Here is a 26062-nt window from a genome sequence, read left to right as displayed (position 1 = left end):
GACGCCTTCCTTGGCGTGAGGTGTAGAGACGTGGTGATGATGGATGATATCAAGAAATCAAAGAACAGCTACCTAGGTATACAACTGATGAAAATAATCGAACGCACTGCACAATGAATCATGTTGACGTGGAGAAGATTGATTGGCTGAGATGTGGCACGAGACTCGATGCAAGCTAACGAAGTGAGCCTTTAAGGGCTGCATAGCATCTGGTGAAAATGCAAGGCTCGCTACAAGAAGTTAACATGCGAGGAAGTTGATTTCACAATTTTGCTGAGTCAAGGCACACACACAATCACCGATGAGGCACCTCCGTCCCCAGTCAAAGCTAAGTTAACACGAGAGATGAAAGAATATTGTGCCTTTCTGCCAAAACGCCCTCAGTTTTATGGTCCTACGTAGCAGGATGGAAGCCCTCCTATCTGATCGGGTGCATCCGACTAAAATTTAGCCTAACCCTTTGACGAAAAAAAAAGACGATGCCATATTTGACTGGACCACGCGTGTTTTCTCAGGGAGGACCTAAACCATACCAATACCATACAGCAAATTAACAAGGTAAGATGTAGCAGTCACAAAATTGATATTGTACAATATCTTCCATCCATTGAAGTTTCATCGACAAACACGATTTGATCTGGCCCAGCAATAGCATGCTCACATACTCTTGCCTCGCCAGCGTATGTCTAATGAGTAGCCCATATTAGATTTTAAATCGATCTGTTGTGGATACCTTACGTAAGGGTAAATGGCCGGCAAATACTGGCCATTCAGCCCTTAATTTGCTAAAAGGTACCCTTGAGACCAAATCGGAGCCGCCTGTGACATTTATATATGTGTAGACTGAATCGGCACCGACAGCGTTAGTCGCTGCCGCGTTGAGATGTATCTCTCGATGGTCTTGTAGTGTCAGTGGTCCAAATACAATCGCGCCGGGCTCGATCTCGGCTGCCTCCTGACCCTGTTTCTCGCGGGCTTGCAAAACACGCGACCCACTTTTGTTCGATGCCGGGGATACGAATCTTGGGTTTGGCTTAGGCATACCAGGACACGGCAACTCATAAACTGGGTTGCCTTGATAACATGGAAACAGATTCCATACCTCCACCAAATTGGGCACATGCAAGTCCTGCCGATCGTATCTACTATCCACCCACCGCTCGGCATGTCCTGCCACATTATCCTAGCATGGTTAGCGGATTTGTATGACCGACCAGCATCCGAGGCCTTGTCGCGAGGCAAAACATCAACTTCATCGCTACCGGTATGTCCATAGGCGTAGGCATCTGTGCAGCTGAAGCGCCCGGTCCATGAAAAATGCGGACAAGCACCAAATCACGACTGTGGACTTGGTGGACAAGAGAAGCTGCTAAAACTTTGGATTTGTTCGCACGTCGGTACGCGGCTTTCATCCGTTTAGATACTTTGGTTTCTGTGGCAAACGGAGACGAGGATGACCCGTATACAACTCGCGAAAGATCTAACCAGGATACCAATTCTGTTAGGGTTGCTCGTTTGATGCTTTTACTTGTTTGATAGTGTAGTGGTAGGTTTCTAACGGGTGGTTGGTATCGGGTTGGGGTTTGGTACGCTTGCCACCGAGGAGATCTAGGATTTAATAAACACATTTTGATTATGTGGTTAGCTACTAGAGAGAATCGGGTGCATAATGCAGCATCCCCTTTCTAAAACGTGAATACGAAAGCACGTTTCCGCAAATAATGTTCATCATCCTTCGCTAAATACAAATTGCACAAATCACGGGAAATGAGATGCTTCGACACCAAATCCAACTTTGTATCTCGGCAGTGTGTGTGCACATTCTGCGTGACATAAAACCAAAACATCAGAGAGGCATTAGCTGGAATATTAGCGACACATGCATTGCACTCTGCACAGTCAGCGTCCATCATTACAAAATCAGGACTAAATTACAAACGCAATTGCTTCAAAATCACACGCGCTAAGTATGTGAGACACCAGAAAATATCTTCCTCGCGGCGTTGGGAAACACAACAGTACACGACGGGCATGAACCCTCCGCTGCAATCTTTAATGTCATCACAGATACAGGGTACTCCTGCTTAGCGACACTGTGTGGGCTATTTAAGTGCAATACAGTTGCCATGTCAGGATTTTGTTGGACTTCAACAAAGCGTTCTAATAGCTGCAGACTTGTCAATATAATCCGAAGTGGGGTACCTTCAGAGCCCCTTCCTAACAAGGGCTCGACACAACCATTTTCTATCGTCGAATCGCAAAGAACTACCAATGAGCTACGATCTCGATCCGTCTCCTTCAAATCATACATCCGAAGCCTGAAAATCTCCAGAACAGCAGCCATCCCATCAGATTTGTCCAACTTTCTCCATGGCTTGACATAGCGCTGCGCCTTTACAAGCACTGATACATCCAGCAATGCGCCCTTTCCGTATCTCTCGAGACACAAATGAGAATGTCAATTGTGCCAACATCGAAGGGTTGTCGTACAGCTTAGAGTCCATGTATTGTGCCTTTCCAAAGTTCTGGCCAATCTGACCTTTAAAGGCTGGTCCTAAGCTAGGGTGTGTAGGGCTAAATGTGGGATTTAAGAACGAACAGGAGCTGAATTGCTAAGCCAGGCCACTTAATAAAATGATATTGGACCAATGACACCGCTTGATTTTGCCGACTATGATCCAATAATACTTGATTGTGGAGGAGGCATCTCTTCATGATCGAGATCACCTTGATCGCGTGGGTGTAATGGATAAATATCCGCATCAAGCTGTCTGGAATGCAACTGACCTCCCTGAGGAAGGTCAGAAGGAAGCTCCTCCCGATCAGAGTGCTATACAGCAACCTGGGGGCCTTGTCCAGGCTTGTCAGCAAGCAAGTGCGGATTTCGTGGATAGATTTGTTCTTGCTGTCGACCAACCAGATCAGAGTTCTGGCGAAGCTCCATACATGGAGCAGGTCGCAGCAAATTATGAAGTACATCAACTGCAAGAATATGTAGAAGTTTCCAATGTTAGTGTGCGGCGTTCATTAAGACAAAGGTCATTAACCCAACGCGCGCGCGAACCTACGCGCTTCAGACAAGTCCTCGCACGTAGATGGAAACAGAATCAACCTTACAGGTTGAATCTTCACCATCAGAGTCTCGGATTCGGAAGATGTTACACAGATTTGTAGGTACTCGATTCGGCAGTCTGTTTTTGAGGAGTCTCGAGCGCGGGCTTCTGGTCCACAATTTTTGACCACCTGGAACTTTACATTGTACTGTTTATTTCTGACAGAGCCGCATCGAAGGTCAACAAGAAAGACATCAAGATGTCCGGTACTCTGTTTACTGCCACGTACGCTCTTACGGAGGAGACGGAGCTGAGGGTGACGTCCGACCTCTAGACCAACGCCAGCGATCAACTGTTAAATAAGCCAGCCCCTGGCCGCAAGTTGCGGCTCCACTTTGAAAGGTGTTGCCCGAAATCGCTGCAGCCGCAGCAAGTACCAGCCGACGCGATGCAAGCTTTGATTTGAGTCACATGTTGCTCTCGATGGCGTGCGGCCGCCTTCTTGTGGCTACATGTCTTTTTTATGGATGGGGTAGAATTGATTACCCATAATCGTTGGTTGTCAGGCAATGCTCTCTAGTCTTTTGTGGTCTTTCATCGTTTCAATTTCGATCTCAGTGCATAATTGCTCTGCACCCAGAGCTTGACTTCAACACCATTGACATCCCTTTGCTGTGTACAGTTGATCTTCGAACACGTGCGTTTTCTCAGCTGAGTGAGGAGGTTTGCACAGCTCCTGAAAACCGAAGATAGTTACCTTTAGTATCTGCAGTAGGATGCTAGAGAGGATTCATTAAATTTGCGTCGTTGTTATTCATGTTCTATTACTAAGTTCACCTCTAGGAGATGGTCACGGGCGGCGTGGAGATGATCCATGAGCTTAAAGAGTAGTAAAGCGCTCGTTACGCTCTTGATACAGCCCAATGTCGAAACCACAGTCTTCATGACTCTCTTGGTAAACGGATACAGTGCTGCACGAATAGCTTTATTCACCCGCCAACCAGATCGAGTCGCGTCCGCGTAGGATAGGTAGCTGCGCATAGTACGTAATACAATGGTCTTCACGTTCGTCTACACTTAGCCTGAAGGTACAGTATACCCTCTCTTGCACTGCACTACTTCGAAGTACTTCTACATGTTTAGGATGTAGTAAATACTCGGTTTTCAGATTCGATTTGAATTTCGACTACTGTACAGTGGCTGTGGTTGATATTGTGGCTGACTGTTCGGCTGCAAGAGCGTTACAAGTCTTTGCTAAGCTCACTGGACAGGAGTACGTTTACTCAATATGTGGGCTATACGCATGCCATTACAATACGCAACACCTATGAGCAATTTCGCTGAGTCAAACGCGTTGGGATCGCAGTTGTATCTTCCATCCCAGAATGGAGTGCAACTAGTGCGCTGATGGTAATCTCCTTTCAGTCGTTGCTGGCACATGGCTTACTAGTGAGTAGTGTTACTAAGATTTACGGTGCTCAAGCCCATCGGATTGGTAATTCGAATCATTTGGTTTGTGGCGTACCATAAACAGAAATATTTTTATCTCCCCCTCAGTGATAAGTCCGCTCTTACGTGTCGTTAGGCTGTATAGACCAGCCGCCGCGAGCGTCATTAGTGGTGGTCTCGATTGTCCCAAAACTTCCCCAAGCAGAGCCGACGAGCAGAAGAGTAGACGTATCCTGTAGATAGGCGTATATAACCGCAACTGCTCACTCACCGCTGTGGCGGCAAAGTAAAGTGCCCTCTAGCGGTGGTCGCCGCAGCTGGTGACCTCGCTGAGAATTTGTAGCTGTGAGCTTTTGAAAAAAACAGCATTTCTGGTGATAAAAAATGATAATCTCGCTCAAATACCATTATCTTCATAAACAGATTTAAAAATGCTAGATGTGCCAGAGCTTAGTGTGGTAACATATTGTATCTGTAAATGATTGTTAGAGCAGATACGGTAAATATCAACAGCACTACCAGCCCACTTCTCTCGTTGTTCACAAATCCGGGTAAAAATTTAGATTACGAGGCACGAAATAATTTTAAACAGTCTCTAGTAAGCCGTGCAATTTTGTTTACAAAAGCGTGAGCGCTCAGCATCATGCTTACCTGAAAAAATATTTTCAAATTGTCTTGATACAATCTTTTAATTATTGTTGGCTATCACTGTACATTCATCTTTCACCCAAACCCACCTCCACTTAGAAAAACATTTATACAAACGCTACACAATATGTTTAGTTTGGCGTTGTGCTCGATACCACGGGCCAAATCTGAGCCGCTACGCAACTTAGCTCACATCAACGCAAAATATGGTAATGGCCGGTCCACCTTGCGCTAATTACCCGCCTGCATTGCCCATTTTAGCTTGTACGTAACTAAAGATTGATCACGTCCCATACCAAACTCAATGAAAGCTAAAACATATTAGGCTCTAAGCTTTTAATGTTTCTTTATGGGGTCTATTAAACTTTTATAATCTATACCTCTCCTGCTGTGTTGTTGCCTTGCCGCTCCACGTAAAACCTTATCCAACGACCTTGTCGGCATCACGTCCGCCTATTAAATAGTATCGGATTTTGCTGTCTAAAACCGCTTAGAAAACAAAGGTCAAGTTCAATTCGTTTATAGTATTAGTTCTCCTCAGCACACGTAAGTTCTTTTTCTTCAATCTAAAGCTATATATATTTGTGGTCAAGTGACAACGTTTATTAGCACAGTGTTGATCTTACAGCCAGTCCTTAAGGTTGGCTGCTGTTGTACATGTAACATATACGATTTAGCAGTGCATCACTCAGATAGCTTTTTATTGATAATATATTTACAACAAAACAATCGTAGTTATCATTTTAATCATTGAAACTCGCAGAAACTACTGAGTACAGAGTATTACGTATACTTATACTATGTCCTCGAAAACACGCATTTCTACGTGTACGCTAAGCACCTTGCAGCATTGAAAGCGTCTTTAGAGGCTATTCATTTGAGAATAAGTAGCTCAGTTTAGCATTCAATAATAAAACAAATGCAATATTAAATGACTAAATAGTATTAAAGCGATGCTGCTTTGATATGCTTGTGCTAATCTCTATCTACACTGTGAATCACATGAATTTACATATAGCTACACAGTCCTGTTTTAACGAATTAGAGCCGCCTTCGCGCTTGACGGCCAATGATATAACTAAAACCGCTAAACGTTTCGTGTGACAGAAGAACAGACACCGTGCTAACGTTGATAGTTTAGGACTAGCGCTCTGGGCGCCCGCTTCGCGGAAGCTAGGGCATGGTTTATTGGTGTAGAGAGCTAACCATCTCCGCTGCGCTGCGGTGGGCTTTGTTTTAGTTATTAAAAGCAAAGCTACATACAATACATGTATACTGTGATCTACTTATGCTACGCTCACAAACAACACCGCACACAATATCCTTAGTGCTCACATTTATGCCTCACCAACCGCCTCTCGAGTGTATACCTCTTTCATTTACTGATGTCACTTTTGGAAACATCACATACAAATATGTAGGCATGACAGCTGGATGTGACAAATAAATACCCGCGTGATAGATCTAGATCGAATGCATATTGTTGATCGTCATGGTATAGGTAGTCATCACCAGAGCTTAACGTGATCTGAAGATGAGCATTATCTTGTCCGGGGAGAGTTTGTCTTTACTCATTTGCGCGCATACCTCCCAAAATGATGCCAATCGGAGGTGCGCGAGGCTGCTAAGTTAATGTATGCTGTTCAGAAGACGGGTCAGTACCAATGATTTTTCGAAGTTGGTATAGATCGGTGAGAAATTCCAGTTTAGCTGGAGTAAATACGCCTACTCAAACATACTACCATCTGTCAAGTCATCGCCGTGACGCAGTCGACAGCATATCATTGATTGCGACGGTCTATCAGAGCAAGGTTTGGTCAGCTCCTCGCGCGAAGTATATTTTAGAATAGATAGTATTTGCCGATGGTCGCCAAAATACCAATATTATGCCTTGGAATTGTTCCGCTGAACGTTTTATGATATTACCGAAGGGTATTTCTACTATCTTCCGCATGCATTGATCTTACTTGCATAGCTGATGTACTTACTGACATATTTGCATATCTACCGACTGACAGAGTGGCGTAGGTCCTTTCCAAGTGGGATTTACTGGTTCCGATATGTATGACGAACGTACGAAGCCACATGGCTGTAGGTAGATTGTCAAACCGTATTGATGTTAGACTTGAATCGAATAGTAGCTCATGTACATTTAATAAAGTACTTTCGCTGCCCACATTTCAGCGCATGCTATTGGATGTAGTTCGCATGGCCGACCATGACTGTATAAGCCACGTGCCCGTCATAATCAACGCCTATGCATGGGGTCACTGTTGCTGCCTTGGTACTTTTGTATCGGTGTGCTAGCTTACTGCTCCTACACTTCTGATGTATCAGTCTAAATGACCAAGCGCGTCACTAACTGGGCACAGGTCATACCAAAAAAACAGCCACAGCAAGCTGACCGCGCGTCTGATAGCAGTAGTCGACGCGATATGTACGCTCGCAGCGGGCACACCTTATAGTCATCCGAGACTGAGAGATGGACTTAGTCCTCCCAAAGGATTCAGAGGCTACAGCCAATTGTTTTTGTAAAAGTACTTTTAGTCTTGTCGTAGTACTATTAGTCTTGTCATAATGAGTCGTAGTCAAGTAAATTGATGTATGGTCTACATAATTGGGTCCACCAAGCCGGACTAGATTTTACTTTTCCTCACTATCGGAATCTAACCCAAACGGATTCCTATAGCGACGCTTGCTTGCCATCTGCTCTTCCTTCGCTTTAATCTTGGCCTCGTAGGCCTGATCCTTCGTGATTAATCCCTGCCTTGTAGACTGCTTCAAAATACGCCAGGGTTGAGCAGTCTTTGGCCCGCCATTTATTTTGCAATTGGAACGGTTCTTGTTGTGCGGCATTCTGGGCGCATTCCTTGTCACACACTTCCTGCCATTTGCTTACATTCTGATGGTATCCTGTCTGTAAATAGTCCTAGCTTTTTTGTAAGCGCATCCGCTATCCAAAAAGGGTGTGAGTATCTGCCGCAAGCATTTCCTCTTTGTACGCACTCATGGTTTTGCATGTCTCCAGGGCTTTGGACTCACTTAACCTCGCGCACAGCTTCAACAGTACCCAGTGCAGTGCTGAATAATTACACACTTTTACTTCATTATCGTAATAATGGGCTGTAAAAATGTAAAAAAATCAACTTGTTATTAGGTTAGAAACATATTAATAGCTGTAATTTTTTTTTGTGGTACTCAACTCCTGCTCTTTGTCAGGAAGGAATCCAAGGCGCTCCTACAAGTCAGAAGCTGAAATTGCAAGCTCTACAGGACAGAGACAGTCGCTACGTCCTCTCCACTAGCACCAGCGGCGCTGTCAAAGACCTTTAAATTTAGATCCGCTCGTCGGACGCACATTACGCAGTGGAGCTGGCGACAGCGGGCGCTTGGTGGCGGGCTCACACCGCAAGCTAAACAGTCGACGGCTCTGAATGACACCGCCAAGGAGACGCTGTTGAAGGGATAGAAAAGGGGAATGGTACCCGAACTCAACAAAAACGCACTGGGACTTCTACAAGGTCTTGGTGAGCCTCAGCGCTGCCAAGACCCCCAACACTTACCAGCGAGGCGGTCGACACACCCGTTGCGGGCGAGATCGCTAACTAATTCGGAGTTGCCCCGAACGATATAAAAGTGAGGTATTCAACAGAGGAGAGATCCGCATCATCGTCGACGAAAACGTGCGCTCCAAGCGTGCCTACATTGTCAGCGCCACTATCACAGTGAATCGGTGAGGATACTAACAATTGCAGTCTGATGAAGCTGTTGCTGGCAATCTCAGCTATGTGTCGTGCCTCCAAAAAGAGCATCACAGCTACTACGGCTGCAGGCGCATGGGTCTCATGCACAAGGGGTCGAAAGGCGATCATCGCTGCGGTAAGCACCGAATACGAGACCTCTACGCTAGTACACTAGTGTGCTGCGTACAGGAGGCTTACAGATGTGTACATGTACGTCAGCGCTTAGGAGATTTCTTGCATGCTCGAGACGATGGGCGTGAGCCACGTCGTGTCAGTGGATCGCCTTAGCGCGCAGGCAGATCCGTGTACGTCAATGTAGCCCTTGCTTAGCATCTTACCATAATGCCAAGTCCCGGTGCTCACTGCGTCAAGTGCGGCTGGGTTGACAGGTCGACAACCGCCTGGAATTTTTGCCACATATCGCCATCACCGTACGTTGGTTTTATTGAAGCTGAGAAAGAGATCTCATCACAAACACCACACTGCACTGTCACAAGAACACACGGATGTAGTACATGACCGAGTCGATCCGCAAGAAGAACATGCGCAACGCTTGCGTCATCTCGCAAACCCGACACCAGTAGGGTGTTGCGTACGTCAATTTTGCCACAAATATTCAGCAAAGTATTATTTTCGAGGTTCGATCGAGACGTCGCCGCGCACAAAACACACTACTATTCAAGAGCGCTTGTATGCAGTACGCTATTTAGTCGATCTGTAAGCTTAATATACGTCATGCATGTGTCAACTCACGTAGCCGACGTCAGTCAATTGTCTTCTATAGTAGGCATAGTAATTGCAGGATGGTACAGATTCCAGCTGCACCTTCGCCAAACATGCTAGCCCCAAACGAGGGTATGCAAACACAAGTGACGTGTAGTGAAGCCGCACCCTTTATGCCACCACACTACAATCGCGTGCCAACTGTGTGGAGTGATCGAAATACGAAATTTCACCAAAGTGGACTATTGTCCATAGTGGCCATAATAATAATCGGTCGGTGCAGCACCCATCTGCACCTTGCACACGCACATTAATCATAAACGCGGGCGTGTACGACACTCACTAACGTGTCGTAGAAAGTGCTGCTTGTGCATGAGAAGAAGGGGTCTTAATCGTGTACAATGACGAGACAAAATATAACCTTTACTGTAAGCGCTCACAAGGACAAGCGCTGATTGAACATCGAGCGGTCATCAAGCTCCCATCTTTGAGGTGCCAACTTACAGTGACAGGGTGCAGTATCTCCGAAAGGTGGGCTGGTTCACTAGGCTAGGCGTCGCGGAAGTATTAATATAGAAGTGAACGCAGCGTTTGTGGATGACGTGTACGGCACTGTCAAGGAAACCGATGTTTTCAAGAAGCATTTCGTTAACAAGATCGCTATCATTTTGGATAATGCATTACCCCATATCCAGACTGAAGACCTGGTCAAGGGCAGGGGGGGGCTGCAGCTGTTTAGGCTCGGATCATACTCGCCCATGTGCAATCCAATCGAAGGTATGTTTCATGATTAAATGCTGTAGGTCTTTTACTCAATAGCATTATGCTTCTGTATGTTGTAGGCTGCTTTAGCGTATTTAAAGCGCGCATTAAGCCTACCTCGCCATGAACATCGACCATATGTTCCACCTTCCCTATAACGAGATGTCTGAGCGCCAGATGCGCTTGCTGGAGAGTGCTGCAGACCACTGTATGTCCTGCATGAATATGCGTCTTGTCAATATGATGGCTCGCCGTTGCGCTTTGTCAGTCACGGCAGCGATTCGTGAAGAACTCATGAAGTACTGCACGATAAGATGAGGTCTACACTAGATCAGCATTGTTCCACACTGAAATTTCACAAAACAATATTTAAAAAATGAAAACTAACTTTGGGTTATTCCGCTTTGCAGTACGAGCTCGCCGGTTGGGATTGGCAAAAGTGTAGACGATCTCCAACTCCGCTCAGTCTTTAGTTTCGCCAAAGCCATTTATTTGCAATTGGAACGGTTCTTGTAGCGTGGCATTCTGGGCGCATACTTTATTACACACTTCCTGCGATTTGCTTTCCTTCTGTCAGTATCCTGTCGATAAAAAGTCCAGTAATTTTGAAGGCGCATCTGCTCTCCAAAAAGGGTGTGAGTGTCTGCCGAAAGCAGTATACACTCATTGTTTTGCATGTCTCGCGAATCAGAAACTCACTTGACCCCGCGCACAGCTCCAACGGTACCCAACGACGCTTGCCAGGGTGCAATAGCAAGTAGGCTTTCTTATACAATGTTTTTGATAGTAAGACTACGGTCTCCTTCTTATAGCACGTGACGTCAGTAATTGTACTGTACACTACAGTGGGTGACATACCTTTGAGAAAATGAACTAAAAATAAAGCCGTTTTTTCGACTTAGCGTCTAGTTGACAGACATACCTTTGAAAACATATACCAAAATTTAGCCGAATTTCCATTTAGCACTTATAATTGGTGCAGTTAAACCGTTATGACTTGGGCTTGGGAAGGGGGCTTTCTGCAGTTTGCATGGCAGCTGTCGCCCAAGTTTTTTAATGTAAACAAAATAACAAATATCGCATTTTCTTACATGCTACGGTACCTTCCAGTTTCTTGAGCAAATCGCTGGCGCGACGGCTGCGCTACTCTCCGACACGCTTGGCGCGGTGCTTAATCCACACTTTTTCCAAATATCACCCCAAAAGTGGCGCACTTTAATGTCTTTGCATCTCTTCTTGTGCTCGGGAAAATAAGTGCAGGAGACTGCCTTCTCACACAGCTGGCACTCCTTTGACGCAGCGCTGCCGTAAGCCGTCCTCGACCTGTTAGAAATTGTAATCGTAGCTTCAATCGGATATTCCTGATTGTCTGATATTAAGTAAATGTAATTAACTTTTTCTTGACTGCAGTCAACATTGTGTTCTCATCCGGTGCACTCACTCTCTTCTCTCGCATCTGTACACACGATCCTTGTCCTGCCCCATACTGTCCGGCACCGCGGTTGTGTCATCTTTTGCTTCTAAGGATTTTGTTCGCTTGTTGGACGCAATGTATATTCTGATTGGTTAAATATTTTGTTGTATTAAGTTATTTTGGGGTTGCGTCAGTGAAAGAAGCTCCAACACTTAGCTCCAAAATTACGAAGGGTCGTGCTGTCCCACTGCAATCTATTTTTAGCCGTCTGATTTGACCCCTTATTCCGATGTTTGTTGTCCCAAAATCTTGTACTAATCCAAAAACTAAAGTCTCTCCACACATATCCCGACTAGAATTTCAATACTTGTACGCAAACTTTGCCGACCTCTTGTTGCTTTTGCAGAAATGACGCAGCTCATCATATCACTCGCTGTAGCTAGCTTCAGAGGAGCTATATGCTGCATATTTCAATATTTTAGCATAGCAGCTAACGCAAGCAAAATAGAGATGGATGTACCAGTAGAGCAAATTTTTCATCAGACCCAGCAGCCCGTCACGTTCAGAGACGTTCAGCCAATGCAACGATTACTTTATAACGTTCTTCAAATGTACAATCGTGTGGCACTAACACATCAATTTATTCACCCTTGAGGACTCCTTCAATACACACCTGTCCAAGAAATCCATGTCAAATTTCACTGACGCTACTTGCAGCCGTCTACCGGGTTCAGAATCGGAATCGCCAAGTTCTTCCCGTTCGTATTCTCCCTCACTATCGGCCAGAGCGAAGTCTTTTCGCACCCGTCGTCCTTCGCGATGCCAGGCAAGCATGTGGTTCAGCTCGCCCTTGCTCTCGCGTCTCCACTTCCGTCCTATTACGTCTAGCCATTATCATACTTTTGTGGCAGTCCACTCACACTCAACGTAGCCGTGCACAAGTGAGACAGAAATTTTACCGCGCATGCCGTATCCCTTTGCCGTAGACTGACGAGTAAAGTGAAGACGCATCCAGCATAAACTTGTCATTTGTTTGCTAAATTGAAACAGTGCGAAGTTATGTATAGGTTGTGGCTACATCAAAAATCTTCATTCTATCAATGCGTCCGGCTATACGTTGTTGCAAACGCACATCAACGATGCGCATTTTTATTATGACCAATAGGAGCGATTCAATTGACTGCATTATGCATTGTTTCCTGCGAGCAGACGTGAATAGCGCTACCTACACAGCTGTAGCTGAAGATCTTTCTTAAGCACCATGTTCGATTTCGCCTTCATCACTTCCTGCTCCATCATCACCGGGAGCCGGCCGTCCACTTACCTGACGTCTTTTCTTATTGCCTGGTCGCAACAGAGGCGGTCGGGCGGGCGGCCTGTGCTCTTGCTGGAGCTCAATTGGGGCGGCATTCCCCTTGTTCCGATATGTGTGCCAATGTCGAAGCACGTGCTTACTCTGCCTTCACGATGCGCATTACAAAGGTATTTTCTGTAGTATTGCATAACGCATGAGTCTAATGTACACAAATTCTGATCACGCGTACAGAAGCATACCAATACAAATACAAGTTAGCTGTATCCGATTGGGTGATATTATTATCCTTTTGCAATGGGTTGTTAGTAGTACTGTGACTCTGGAAGAGAAGATCGTAATCCAAAAGAAAATCGTTGCGCTGAAGCGCGAGAAAGAATTCCGTAGCTTCAGCACGAGAAACTCCGTCGACAGTGCATGGGTGATTACCCACGAGGTCCACCCAACGTTCAGTAGCCGTGGATGCAAGACCAGTGTCACCAAGATGATAAAGCGCCGCGCGAAATGCGTCCGTGAAGCAACCACCAGCAGGAGAAGATTGGTCGCGACGCGCAAAATGCTTCTTGTAATAATAGGCGAAGGCACCTGGTTACAGATCGTCACGTCATTGCATCACTTAATCCATGCGCCGAGCGAAGTGTTGGTCGAGTTGCTCTTCCCATACCCAGCTCAACCGAATCGGAGTAATCGGTCATTCCACCAGGAAGCAGCGATGCGGAGATTCACCGCGAACGTCGTGCAGATGCTCAATATTGACTGGAACCGAGTAATCCCATGGTGCCGCCGGGTCTTAGTGATTCACACCACCATTGGCGGGGTACTTCGCCGGAGCCCACGTCAAGGCATACGGATGCCAGTCACCAGAGTCGACGCTGGGCTTCGGCGATTAGGGCTACCAACAGGTACAGTCTATCATCGCTGTCATCATCAAACAGGCCGCTTACGGAGGGAGTGGAGGATGGTGGACACACCGCGCGCGGACCGTCCGAGTCGCCCTCCTCTGATTATTCATCTGAGCTGTCGAAGAGCGGACCCCAATGCAGTTCCTTCAAGCGGTTTAAAATTGACTCGCCAGACACGTCCGACGCCACGGAAGTGTCGTCCAAAGGTGATGATGGCGCGAAGCTCAGCGCTGGCGGTCGAGAAACGGCGGACGAAGCAGAAGCGGGCGAGGCGCTGAAGACCCGATAGGAGACGGAGGTGACAGCGGCGATAGTAGCTGTGGCGACGATAACGGTGGTGGCGACGGTGAAGTGGGCGGCGTTGTAGCTTGATGCTTTGCGGCCGTTTTCAATGACGACCCAGCCAAAAAGGTGCGTGCCAGCCGTGCCTTAGTCGCACGGAGCCCAGCAGTAGACTGGAGCTCAACCAAGAGAGTACGAGAGGAAGCAGACGGGCGTGATGAATCGATACTGACCGCCTCGGGCTGGAACCCACTCAATTCCAGTAAAGCCACGGCTGTAGGCGAAGATGGCACCGGCTCGAGCGAGTCCCTGTTGAGACGGCCTACTTCGCCACTTTTGTTTTTCGAGAATGAAGGCTATGAAGAGGTGGTGGCTGTCAGAGGGAGGGTAAGTGCAGCCGATCGGGTAATTTTTTTATCTTAACGCAATGGGTAGTTTGTGATACTATGGAATGTATAGTATTGTAACTAATATACAGACAGATGCAGGACGGCTGTGGAAGCTTTTAGAAGCTTCCATCCGTCTGAACAGCGGCAGGGGCACTTTTCGCTTGGCGCGCTCTCGTCCAAGCTCCCCTGACTTCAATAAATTAGCACTATGTAAGATACCCTCGCAGGGCCTATCACGTATGTTGATATCAAATCAACATAAGTACTTAGGCAAAACAAAACAAAAAAGCCGTGGCAAGTAATCATTAGCTTGTCACAACCTTCGTGAATGCGTACATACCTCAAGCAATATGCTGCGTTTGCACAGGCAGCTCCGAACACCTTTGTTCCCCGCTTTTGGGGCTTGTCCTTGTTGAATATATGCATAGGATTGCACCAGGAGCGCCACGGCGACGTGGTCTCATCGAAACTGATAGCGAGGGGGGGTTGTATCTTGCGCGAATGTCCGCTGTAGCACGTCCATCACGGGCAGGATTTTTCACGCTCGGTCCATACGAGCTTGGCGTGGCTTGTTGTTTAAGAAATGCAGATTTCCCATAATATAGAAGAATCTGTTCTTCGGCATGTACACGCCGAAACCGTTTGTCGGTTAGGCGCCAATCTTCGTCGTATTGGCGCCAGCAGTCTGGCGATTAGCAGTGCAATTACGGGCAGCACGTCCCTGTGCTTTTTTTCCGGCACAACATAATCACTAGTACACTAACGCTTCCATTCAAGTCTTCGAAGTGAATTGTTGCAGAAAGAAGTAGCACTTCTTTCCACTGGTGCGAAAATCCGACCCGTCTGTTTCTGGCTAAATCAGTACATTTTGCCCAGTGAGCGCTTAGAGAGCGGAGACCCACCGAAGCGAAGCGTAGGTCGGGGGCGCGGCGCGTAGCGCGGAGTACATGTACACAAAAGAAGGTTCTATCTATACCGGAGCCACCGAAGCGAAGCGGAGATCGGTGACTAGGGAGCGCTCTAGCGTAGCGAAGCGAAGCGGGCGCGGCTTAGCGCCTCGCCGCGATCAGCGGCGATATGTACTGAGATACGTTGTTAATACTCGATTAAGTACGAATCGCACAGATTTTCGCACGGAATCTAGATACTGTCGCACCAGTGGGAGAAGTAATTTGATGGACTTTTATGTCTGGGTTTCCTTGAAATGAGCTTTTGAATACTTTGAATTTTTGTTTCACTCGGTCGTCTGTATAAATCGCCACATCTGCTGCCGGGTATTCTTTGCAAAATTCTCCAATGTAGTCCGTGACGGAACACACGGCTGGTTCGTCACTAGTGCTTTTAGAAAATCCACATACTGCTGCTTGATTCGGAATCGTATTTTCTGCGGTTGTTGAAGCGCTTCATCTCTAGTGGGTGCCCGCTTTTGTTGCCCAGAGGACAGCCTTGAAATCGCGGTCCGAACCTCACTTTCACTAGGAATATCATAGCGATTGGGTACTTGGCCTGCAGAGCCTCACTCGTTCTTGCGAGGTCCATCCTTTTCGACTTTTTATCTCCACCGCGCTGGAACATTGGAGTCACTTCCTCAACATACAAAGATACATACTTCGCGCCATACATGTTTCCTATAGGTAGCCGTTGCGCCCAACCTTGAAGGAGTTCGGTTTGAGGAAAGTCTCCGGGGAACCGAGCAAAACGAGTCATCATCTGCTGTGATGGAGCAGACAATTTAGGGACATCTAGCGATCCAGCGTTTTTCGTGTCGATAAGATTTTGCTTTCGGTAAGCTGCCACACTTTCTTCTATGATGTTTTTTGCGCGTAGGCGGGAGTCCAAATACTGCGTCATGAGCGCATTCCCCCGAATTTACCCTGCGTGTAATTCGCGCTTCCGTGGTCAAACTATAATCTGTTAGACGTCCTACAACAGAGCGAGGAAGCAAACACTCGGCTGATAGATCTAAATTACCATCAACTTCGTCAATACTCTCTGTATCACTGACACAATCAGCTATTTCAAAGCCGCTAAGCTGACCTGCCGACCCTGCAACATCATTGATGTCGCTGTCGTTGCTGGTATACAATTCTTCACCATCATCATTAACATCGACAGCACCATTATTACTGGTGACGTGCGCCACAGTACCACCGACATAAAAAATTATCATCAGTACAAGTACCCATTTTTTGCCTCATAGGAGTCAGGTTCGGTTGGTCCATCAGGACTCAAATTCATACATGTTCCAGCGCTAACGTCAACTTCCAGATACTTACCACTTCCTACTCCGAGTAGGTGAATGCTCGAATGCTAATTTTGTGGCAAGCTCTCAGGCTAAATGCTTCGTCACCTCGTAATTTCGGTGGTACTCAGTAAAATTTGTCGTACACGTATAGGACGTCATTTAGTCGGCCAGTCACTGCAGCAAAAATCTTCTCAATGAGTAGTATAACATTGGATAGAAGATTGAACGACTTTCGATCATACGCAACAATCTCTGCCATCGTGTTTGGCAAACCTTCACCGGAAATTTGCGCAGCGACTACTGAGTGAAGTGTTGTACAGTTATGCTCTTGGTTTACCGGTGCTTTACCTTCCTCATCGCCCCAGCGAGCTGTGCATCAAAAAACGACTGTCCATCTTGCGTTTTAGTGTGGACAAACCGAACTACTTCCATTCCGGTTGCATATCGGGGCTGTGGAAGCACAACAGGAAGAAATGAGTTCTGGTAACTAGACGCGCTGTCGCTCTGCACCACAATCCAATTGATCTGCGGTGAATCGCGCTTGATATCAATCACCACGGCTTCACCGCTCTTTTTTTAATTTAATTTTATTTCTAAGTAATATAATAATAAATTACTTAGAAATAAAATTAAATTAAAAAAAAGACGTTAATCTTAATTTTTTTTCTTAAATGGATAGGTGATCGAGTGGTTTAAGGTGTCAGTCTTTAGGTTGTAAAGCTCTTTCATTAAGGAGGAAAATGTGATTATAGGTTTTTGATTGTTTTTATTATATTTATATCTTAATGCGTTCAATAATACCGACTATTCCATTTACACCAACAACATCAATAGATTCTCCAAGTGAAATTATAAGATTTCGAGATATTTATTACGCTTTCTTTAAAGGATGGCTGCTTCCAAAGGTGGGGTTAATCAAGATTTACCGAAAGTTGAGCTAATAGCAATTGTTGAGCATAATGGTAAAAGCTTGCTTGACTACAGGATCAAACTGCTTTTTATCCTGTCTTATCTGACTCAGCTGTGTGCTTGAAGTAGACTTTTTTCTTCTGAGATGTCATCAGATGAGTTGGAATTAGAATTAGAAGCAGCCCAAAAGTGAACCATTGCTCCATGCCAAGTCATTCCACGCTTACCATAATGTTCCCGTGTTTTTTACGGTGGCAGATATGGTCAATTTTCATCTTGAAGTCGATGGTCACAACTGCTTCGTTTAGAGTACCACCTTGTGCCGCTCGCGCACTCGTGTTGTCCAGAAGTTTCGAAAGCGCCCGATGCTGCTGTACTACACGAAGTCGATGATTCAAGAATAGCTCAATAAATTCGAAGCGATTGTGAAACACTGACATCGCACGTGCGTGGGCATCCTTGTTGCACTTCACCTTCTCAGCGATATGGTTTAGCAGCGCGTGCATACCCAAACAAGGCCCGCAACACACCGTTTGTTTGTGCTTTTCGCAGTTATGTGGGGATGTTAATCCATAATTGGCTTTGTGTCGTGGGCAGTTGTTAACAGCTGAAAATGCTTGATCTTCTTTGAAACTCGGTGCTTATTCGAAACTCCCGTATTTTATCCAGTTCCGGAGATTATCCATGCAGCGAATCAGCTCATCTTTTTCATCAGGAACCAAATCGGAGATAAGCGTTTCAATGTATTCATGCTATTACTGACTACAGTAATAGTCCGGAAGCATAATCAACAACAGCTCGCAAGTCCGTTTGTTCAAGGGTTACAGCATGACACAGCCTGTAGAACGCTCGTCGAGATATATGAGAGGAGTGGAATCGTCGCAGTAGTGGTCGTGATGCGGATTTTTTTTCAAAATCGCTGGTACAATGTGATGCCACTAAGATCAATTCGTTTTGATCCCAAGAAATACAGATTAGATTTGCGTGAGAGAGAATAGATCGTATTGCAAGATCAATGACTGTTCATTCTTTCTTGTCAAGCCCTCCTTCTTGCAATTTATCCAAATCTGAGATACCGGATCTGTAGGCATCTTTGCCAAGAAGAAATCCTGGATATGGTGCATCCATTGAGCTCAGATGGCTCCGAAAAAAAATCCATAGAGAATCGCTCGCACGTTGCGGTGCTCCAGTGGTGTCCAATTAGCTGAAGACAGGCCATCGGCAAGTACGCCAAAACGCTTGGATGCCTCTTCAGTTGGCAACGAGTAAACACTATACTTTGTTCGCTCCCTGCGATTGAAAGGGCTGAGCGAAGCTCTCCCTGATTCCTCCCCTCATAAGAATTCGGCAACAGACAGGCAAATTTGCTGGTAAGCTGTGAACACGGTAGTCTTTGGTTTGTTCGTGACCATATCATTTTCCCAGATGTCCGTATCAGCCCCTTGTTTTCACATTCCTGATACTTTTGGATATGCTTCCAATCGTTTGAGATTCAGCACTGACATAGTGTAAAATGTCGCGATACGCACGTTTTGTCCACCCCGCTGGTGATTCGTGTTCAATCGGAAGTCGCTTCAAAGATGCTGCTCTGCGTGGACGGCCACCTTGACGTTGTTTTCAAATCTGGCGCAAAGGCTTCGTTGGACCAGCTTGCTGAACAGCACCACAACCGTCTTTAACACATCCACTACTAAAAGCTTCATCATCCACAAGCCGCATCCGAGTTCGACCGTGCTCGACTTCGGTTGATCGCTGCCTATAGCACCATATTGTCTTTGGTCGTCAGCATGACCCACATGTATGCTCCTACTGCCACCGTGGCTACTTCTAGGTGGCTGTATGAACTTCCTAACAACACCTTCGCGTCGACGACGAAGATTTATCTCTACAGGAATACCGTCATGGCCACAGCCACACCGAGAACAACGCATGCATTAAAAGCAACGAGCTACTTTATAGATGCAAAGTATTATCGGCGGTGAGAGCATCGAGATGACGCGGTCGCGCCAAATAACTCGCCCTCGCGAAGCTCGTTCCAGTTCCTCTGGGGTATGCCACGTTATGTAAGCTTCAAATCTGTCAAGCTCATAATTCTCTCTTAAATTTTTAAACCCCATTGTGTTGCCCACACAAAGTTTCTTTTCGGTACAGCCTATTGATGGATGGTTTCACCAGTACCGGGATCCAGCTCCTGTCATACAGTACAGTACTGCACCCCGTTTTCCGGGGGTAGATCATATAGATTTTTGCAAATAAATCATATCTTAGCATCCCAACATTAGTTCATTTGCATTCAGGATCATCATATCCGGAAGCTTATCAAAGGTTCAAGGCCGCAAAAACGGGGTGCAGTACTGTATCAAGAAGCTCATAAAAAGCCACAACCAACTTGGTTGTGGCTTTTGATACCTGCTTGGTTGAACCAAGCAGGTTTTCGATCTAAGCTTATGCATCCTTGCTTGTAGATTCAATTTTAAGCTTTTATTTTGCAAACGAACTTATTGTATTGATGTCGTCCACATGTGTACCAAATCTTACCCCTCTAGTGGAGTGTGTTGTCTGTCCGTAAGTCCGTCCGGGGGTAGGGCTAATAAAAATCACGCTAATGCGGGCGTTCTACTGGCTGCCGAGCGCAGCGAAGGCGGCGTCGATTCGCTAAAATGCTGCCGAGCGCAGCGAAGGCGGCCTCCATTGGCTAGAACATAATTATGTTTTAGACACATTGTATGTGGACTACACATCGTACTTAAAAGCACCGTTCAAATTTTATTTTGCCCCCATTTTCAAAACAGAAGCCGCGGAACGCCACGTTACTCAAGGTACGCTGCGTGTATGCATGTTAGTTAACATTAGTAGCTAGCAAGACACACATACACAGATAGTCCGAGGTTCCTGGGGCTGCTTAGGGGGTAGCTTATAACTTGCGGGATTTTATCCTGCAAGTAGGTAGCCGTGCTATGGGGATTTAGTTCCAGAGCCCTCTGGGTTCTTAGGGCTTTATCCCACCGCCCACTCTGCGCGAGAGCACATTTGGCACCTGGTCCATTGACCGCAAACCCGACAGCGAACCAGTTGAGCCGGTCGTTAATGGTTATTGATGGGCACGCACATTGCGTGCGTGCAGTTGGTCAGGAGGGGTACCGTAACTGGCCTCTTTTAACCGACAGATGGGATGGGGGCTGTAATAGCCTATCAATAACCAGCCTTTGCAATTAACGGCCGCCTTATGGCAAAAGGATATCGCACCTCAAGCTACAGTACTATCCGGGGGCCCAACCCTGAAGATTCGACTGCACAATTTTGCAAACTAAAACCGCTCCGGGCCTCACGGCCCGTGACTGTGGGATAAGTGATCGGAGATAACCTTGATGGGGGCAAGCAATCCCGGGTAGTACGCGTATTCCAACACACTACTCTATGAAAACCTACTGCTACGTGCGGTGTACTTAGACATTGTCTAACGCGTCACGTTTTCGTGTTCGCAGAACTATGGGTCGGAGTAAGCGAAAGAGGACGCGCGAGGAGCTCGAGGAGGCTCTGCGCGAGAATGAACTGATCAACGCGACACCCACGCAAGAGGAGAAGGAAGCACGAAAGCGACGCATGAACAAGCGCAGGAGGAAGCGATGTGACTTGAACAAAGCGCTTCAAGCCCTCAGTGTGCACCAAGAAGCTACGGCGGTTACGGAAGCTACGGAAGGTCTAGCTGATCGTATTGAAGAGCGGGAGGAAAAGACAGAAGAGTCCGATCCTGTGGTACTTCAGCGCCGGTTTGCAGCTGAGATGGAAGCGGCGTACCAAGCTGAAACTGAAAATATGGCTTTGTTTACAGTACCTGCCGTATCTGAAGCAGCGGTTCGTGAAGACGTCCCGGTATCGGCTGCGCAGCGGGCTAGCGACAAAAGAGCTAATAGGACACTGTCTCAGGCAGATCGCGACCGAGCACGCGACGCACAGCGAGCTCGAACGAGACGAAGTAATATGACACTGTCTCAGCGTGACCGTGCGAGGAAGAAAGACGCTGAGCGCAAGCGTATCCAAAGGGCTAGGCTGCGCGGGGAGGAGCTTCAGGAACGACGTGAGCAGGACAGACATCATGTGGCGTCACACAGAGAAGGGCTGACGCAAGAGCAATGTCAACACGAACGCGACCTAAACCGTGAACAGCACGCACTTCGGCGTGGGCAGATGGAGGGGCACCAAAGGGAAACGGAACGTGAACTAGACCGACAGCGGCAGGCCATTCGAAGAGCAGGGGTGACGGAAGAAGAACGCCAGCAGGAACTCGAGCGTGTGCGCACTAGACGCCAATGCACCCGTCATGGCCATGCTCTTATTTCCCATGAAGACTTTGACGTGTCCATGATAACGGGTAACGACGTGGTGAACGGCCGACACAAGCTCCCGGCTACAGCCGTTTGCCCGATCTGCAATGCTTGGAAGTGGCCTGGCGAGTCTGCGATATCATGCTGTCTGGCAGGCAGGGTAAGGCTGCCTCCACTACACCCCGCGCCGCGGAAGCTGCTTCAGCTGTACGGGGACCCCGAGTTTCGCCGTCAAATCCGTGCCTACAATCAAGCTTTTGCATTTACGTCGATTGGTGCTTCGTGCTCAAACCGATAGTTTCAAAATGTGCATCAAGACGAGAGCGTTGCGGGTACACACCGGGTGTACACATATCGCATTCAAGGGGCTATGGGGCACTACCTAGGGTCTCTCCTCCCCCACATAGACCGTCGGACAGGCGCGCGGGTAGCACCCAAGTTTGCGCAGATCTATATTGTGGATCCAGACATGCAACACCGCGCGGAGCGACGTCTTGGTATATTCGCGGATTTGGATCGTGTTGCACTACTAGACATCGAGAAAATGATGGCAGAGCACAACCCATTAGCGCAACGGTTCCTCCACTTTGGGCAGCAGGTGCGTCAACACAACACGGAGGCTCCAGTAGACTTGGTGTTCCGTCTGCACGACAACTCCTCGCGACCGAGGACGCATAACCGCCCCAATGTGTCTGAAGTGGCTGCGACTCTCATTGAGGATGGCAACCTGGCTCAGCCTCGGGATCTACTTCTCTTTACACGCGATCAAAGGCTGCTACGTTTGTATGAGACTCACGCCGATTACGATCCACTCCAATACCCGCTTCTCCTTCCATATGGAGAGAAGGGCTGGACCTACACAGACGAGTTCGCGAATGGTGCTGAGTATCGAAACAAGAAGGCGATGTCGCTTCGTGAACACGTTGCGTTCCGCCTTCATCAGAAAGTGGATGATCAGTCCGCTCTCCACCAAGGTGGGCGTCTATTTCAACAGTGGTGTGTAGATCAGCGTGCAAAATGTGAGCAAGAACAGCTTCGCTGGGTGGCCGACAATCAGAAAACACTTCGCGCCGATCAATACAGGGGTGTTCAAGACGCCTTGCTCAATGAGGATACTTTGGCTCTGGCGGAAGGAGAAGTGCTGCTGTCGGAATATGACCGGGCCCAGAACAGATTGGTGCACCCGGACCGGGACGGATGCAGCAGAGGACGACCAACCCACTTTCTTAATCAGGTTGGCAAGCGTATCATACTACCGGCTTCGCACCTGGGTAGCCCGCGGTCCATGTACAAGTCGTATCAAGATTCGATGGCAATTGTTCGGGAGTATGGACGGCCCGACGTCTTCCTGACTGAAACGTGCAACCCCAAATGGGACGAGATTCTTGAAGCGTTACCTTCCGAGACCCAGACAGCTCAAGATCGACCAGACATCGTGGCTCGCGTGTGGCAGCAGAAATTGCAAGCGACGCTCGATGATTTAAGCCAAGGCGTTCTGGGGCGAGTGCGCGCGCGGATTTACGTTGTCGAGTTTCAAAAACGAGGGATCCCCCACGCTCACGTACTGATTATTTTGGCTGACGAAGACAAACCTCGAACCCGCGAGATCGTAGACAAGATGGTATGCGCTGAGATCCCAGATAAGGATAAAAACCCTCAGCTGTATGAGACGGTCATGTCATGCATGCTCCATGGTCCATGCGGGCCTGCAAATCCTTCCTGCGCGTGTATGAAGGACGGCAAGTGCACCAAAGGATATCCGTAGCCCTTAGCAGAAGTTACACAAGCCAATGCCAACGGATATCCAGTGTACAGACGACGTCGACGGCAAGAAGGTGTTCTAAAGTTCAAAGGCAGAGAATACGACAATGCTACGATCAACCAGTGGGTTGTACCGTACAACCCGTACTTATCCCAGAAGTACAACTGCCACATCAACGTCGAAGTGTGCACGGATATTACTGCGGTTAAATACCTGTACAAGTATGTGTACAAAGGACCCGACATGGCTATACTCACTGTGGAAGAAGTCCGAGGAGGGCAGCAGAGTGCGCGTCTAGAACCAAATGAGATTCTACGTTTCTTGAGCGCCCGGTACATTTCTCCGGTGGAAGCTTGCATGCGCCTGCTCGATTTCACAATTCAGGGGAAAACCCATGCGGTGACACAGCTAACTGTTCATCTCGAGTCAGGCCAGACAATTTGCTTTCGCGAGACGGAAAACCCGGAGGCGGTTTTGGAACGGGGTAGTCACACGATGCTGACCAGATTCTTTGAGTTGTGTGCGAGTGAAGAGCCTCAGAATCATATTGCCAGGACGATGCTGTATCAGGATATCCCCAAAGAGTTCTGCTGGAAAGCGCCGGAGAAAGGGCAACCGAAAAGGTGGATTCGCAGGAAACAGTATCAAGCTGCGGTTGGTCGCATGATTCATGAGTCTCCTCGAGACATGGAGCGGTTCTATCTTCGGCTACTGCTCTGTCAGCGTAGAGGTCCAACGTCGTTTGAAGACTTGAGAACGGTTAACGGGATTGTCTGCCCAACATTCCAGATTGCGGCGCGGGAGGCTGGCTACTTAGAGAATGACAACGAGTGGGTTTCATGTTTGAGGGAAGCGGCTGAGTTCCAAATGCCGTATCAACTACGCCAGCTCTTCGTCACCATTCTGGTGTATTCAGCTCCAGCAAAGTTGGTGTTCTATGGGATCGGTTTTTCGCGGATCTTTCCCAAGACTTCGCACGCAAACATCAGGCTTTGAGGGACCCCTTTAAGTCGGCGTTGGTCGAATTTGAAACGCTGACTTCGACGAGCTTCCTCAGTTGGGGTCGTTCCCAACATTGATTCGTGAAGCGCTTCGCCAAAACGGATTACCACGACGTGAGCTCACTGGATACGATGCGTCAGCTTTGGAGGCAATTGTAAGCACAGAAGATCAGCTAAACGAAAGTCAGCGGGTGGTTTACGACCAGATTATTGAAGCGGTTGAATGCCCGGAGGAAGGCAAGAAACTTTTTTTTGTCGATGGCCCGGGTGGTACTGGAAAATCTACACTGCTTCGAAACATACTGGCCAAAGTCAGACTCTCGGGGAAAATCGCCATCGCTGTGGCGTCTAGCGGTATTGCCTCGCTCTTGCTCATGGGTGGTAGGACAGCTCATTCTACATTCAAGATCCCTTTGAAATTGAACGAGAGCTCGACGTGCGGTATCAGGAAGAACTCCCATATTCAGGAGTTGATCAAGCATGCAAGTTTAATTATTTGGGACGAAGCACCTATGGCCCATCGCCACGCATTCGAGGCAGGAGACAGAACACTGCGGGACATACTTGACAACGATACCGAGCCTTTTGGGGGGAAAGTGTTTGTACTTTCGGGAGATTTCCGCCAGATTCTCCCGGTCGTTAAGAATGGAACACCCGTCGAGACAATTGACGCTTGCCTCAAGTCGTCTAGGCTGTGGCCCCAATTCCAGACGTTCCGTCTTACGGAAAACATGCGAGTGCGCACAGCTGATACTGCAGACACTGCTGAGGAAATGGCTGCGTTCTCCGAGTTCCTGCTGCACGTTGGGGAGGGAAGGCATGATGTAAACCCTTCCCTAGGAAAGGATTACATGAAGATCCCGCGCGATATGCTGATTGAGAATTCACCTGTGCCTGAGGATGAGGACCAGGAAATTCGTCCTGGCGTTATTCCAAGAGGCATGGATCGGATCATCGACAAGATGTATGGCGAGATTAACAACCCCGAGGTTGCTACCAATGAGTATTTCGCTAACCGTACGATCCTCACGACCACGAACGCAATCGTGCACCGCATCAATGAAGCGGTGACCGATCGATTAACTGGACAGGCGCGGGAATACATGTCTTCTGACTCTGTACAAGACGACGGTGACGGCAATT

At 47.5% G+C, this 26062-nt stretch overlaps 2 protein-coding genes across 2 annotated transcripts; both read right to left on the bottom strand.

Annotated features, from left to right (window-relative positions):
* Positions 1-15697: 15697 nt before the first annotated feature.
* PITG_17152 (uncharacterized protein) lies at positions 15698-16252 on the bottom strand (the record flags this gene model as incomplete). The annotated part of the gene is made up of 2 exons (XM_002896999.1): positions 15698-15759; positions 16036-16252. 2 exons carry the CDS (start codon positions 16250-16252, stop codon positions 15698-15700), a joined length of 279 nt encoding a protein of 92 aa, XP_002897045.1.
* A 1668-nt stretch (positions 16253-17920) lies between these two features.
* Positions 17921-18337, bottom strand: PITG_17151 (uncharacterized protein; the record flags this gene model as incomplete). Its single annotated transcript, XM_002896998.1, has 2 exons — positions 17921-17971; positions 18059-18337. 2 exons carry the CDS (start codon positions 18335-18337, stop codon positions 17921-17923), a joined length of 330 nt encoding a protein of 109 aa, XP_002897044.1.
* Between the last annotated feature and the right edge of the window lie 7725 nt (positions 18338-26062).

The sequence above is a fragment of the Phytophthora infestans genome, genomic scaffold (assembly GCF_000142945.1).
Source record: "Phytophthora infestans T30-4 supercont1.50 genomic scaffold, whole genome shotgun sequence".
Taxonomy (NCBI): Eukaryota; Oomycota; class Peronosporomycetes; order Peronosporales; family Peronosporaceae; genus Phytophthora; species Phytophthora infestans.
This window is presented reverse-complemented; position numbering and strand designations above follow the sequence as displayed.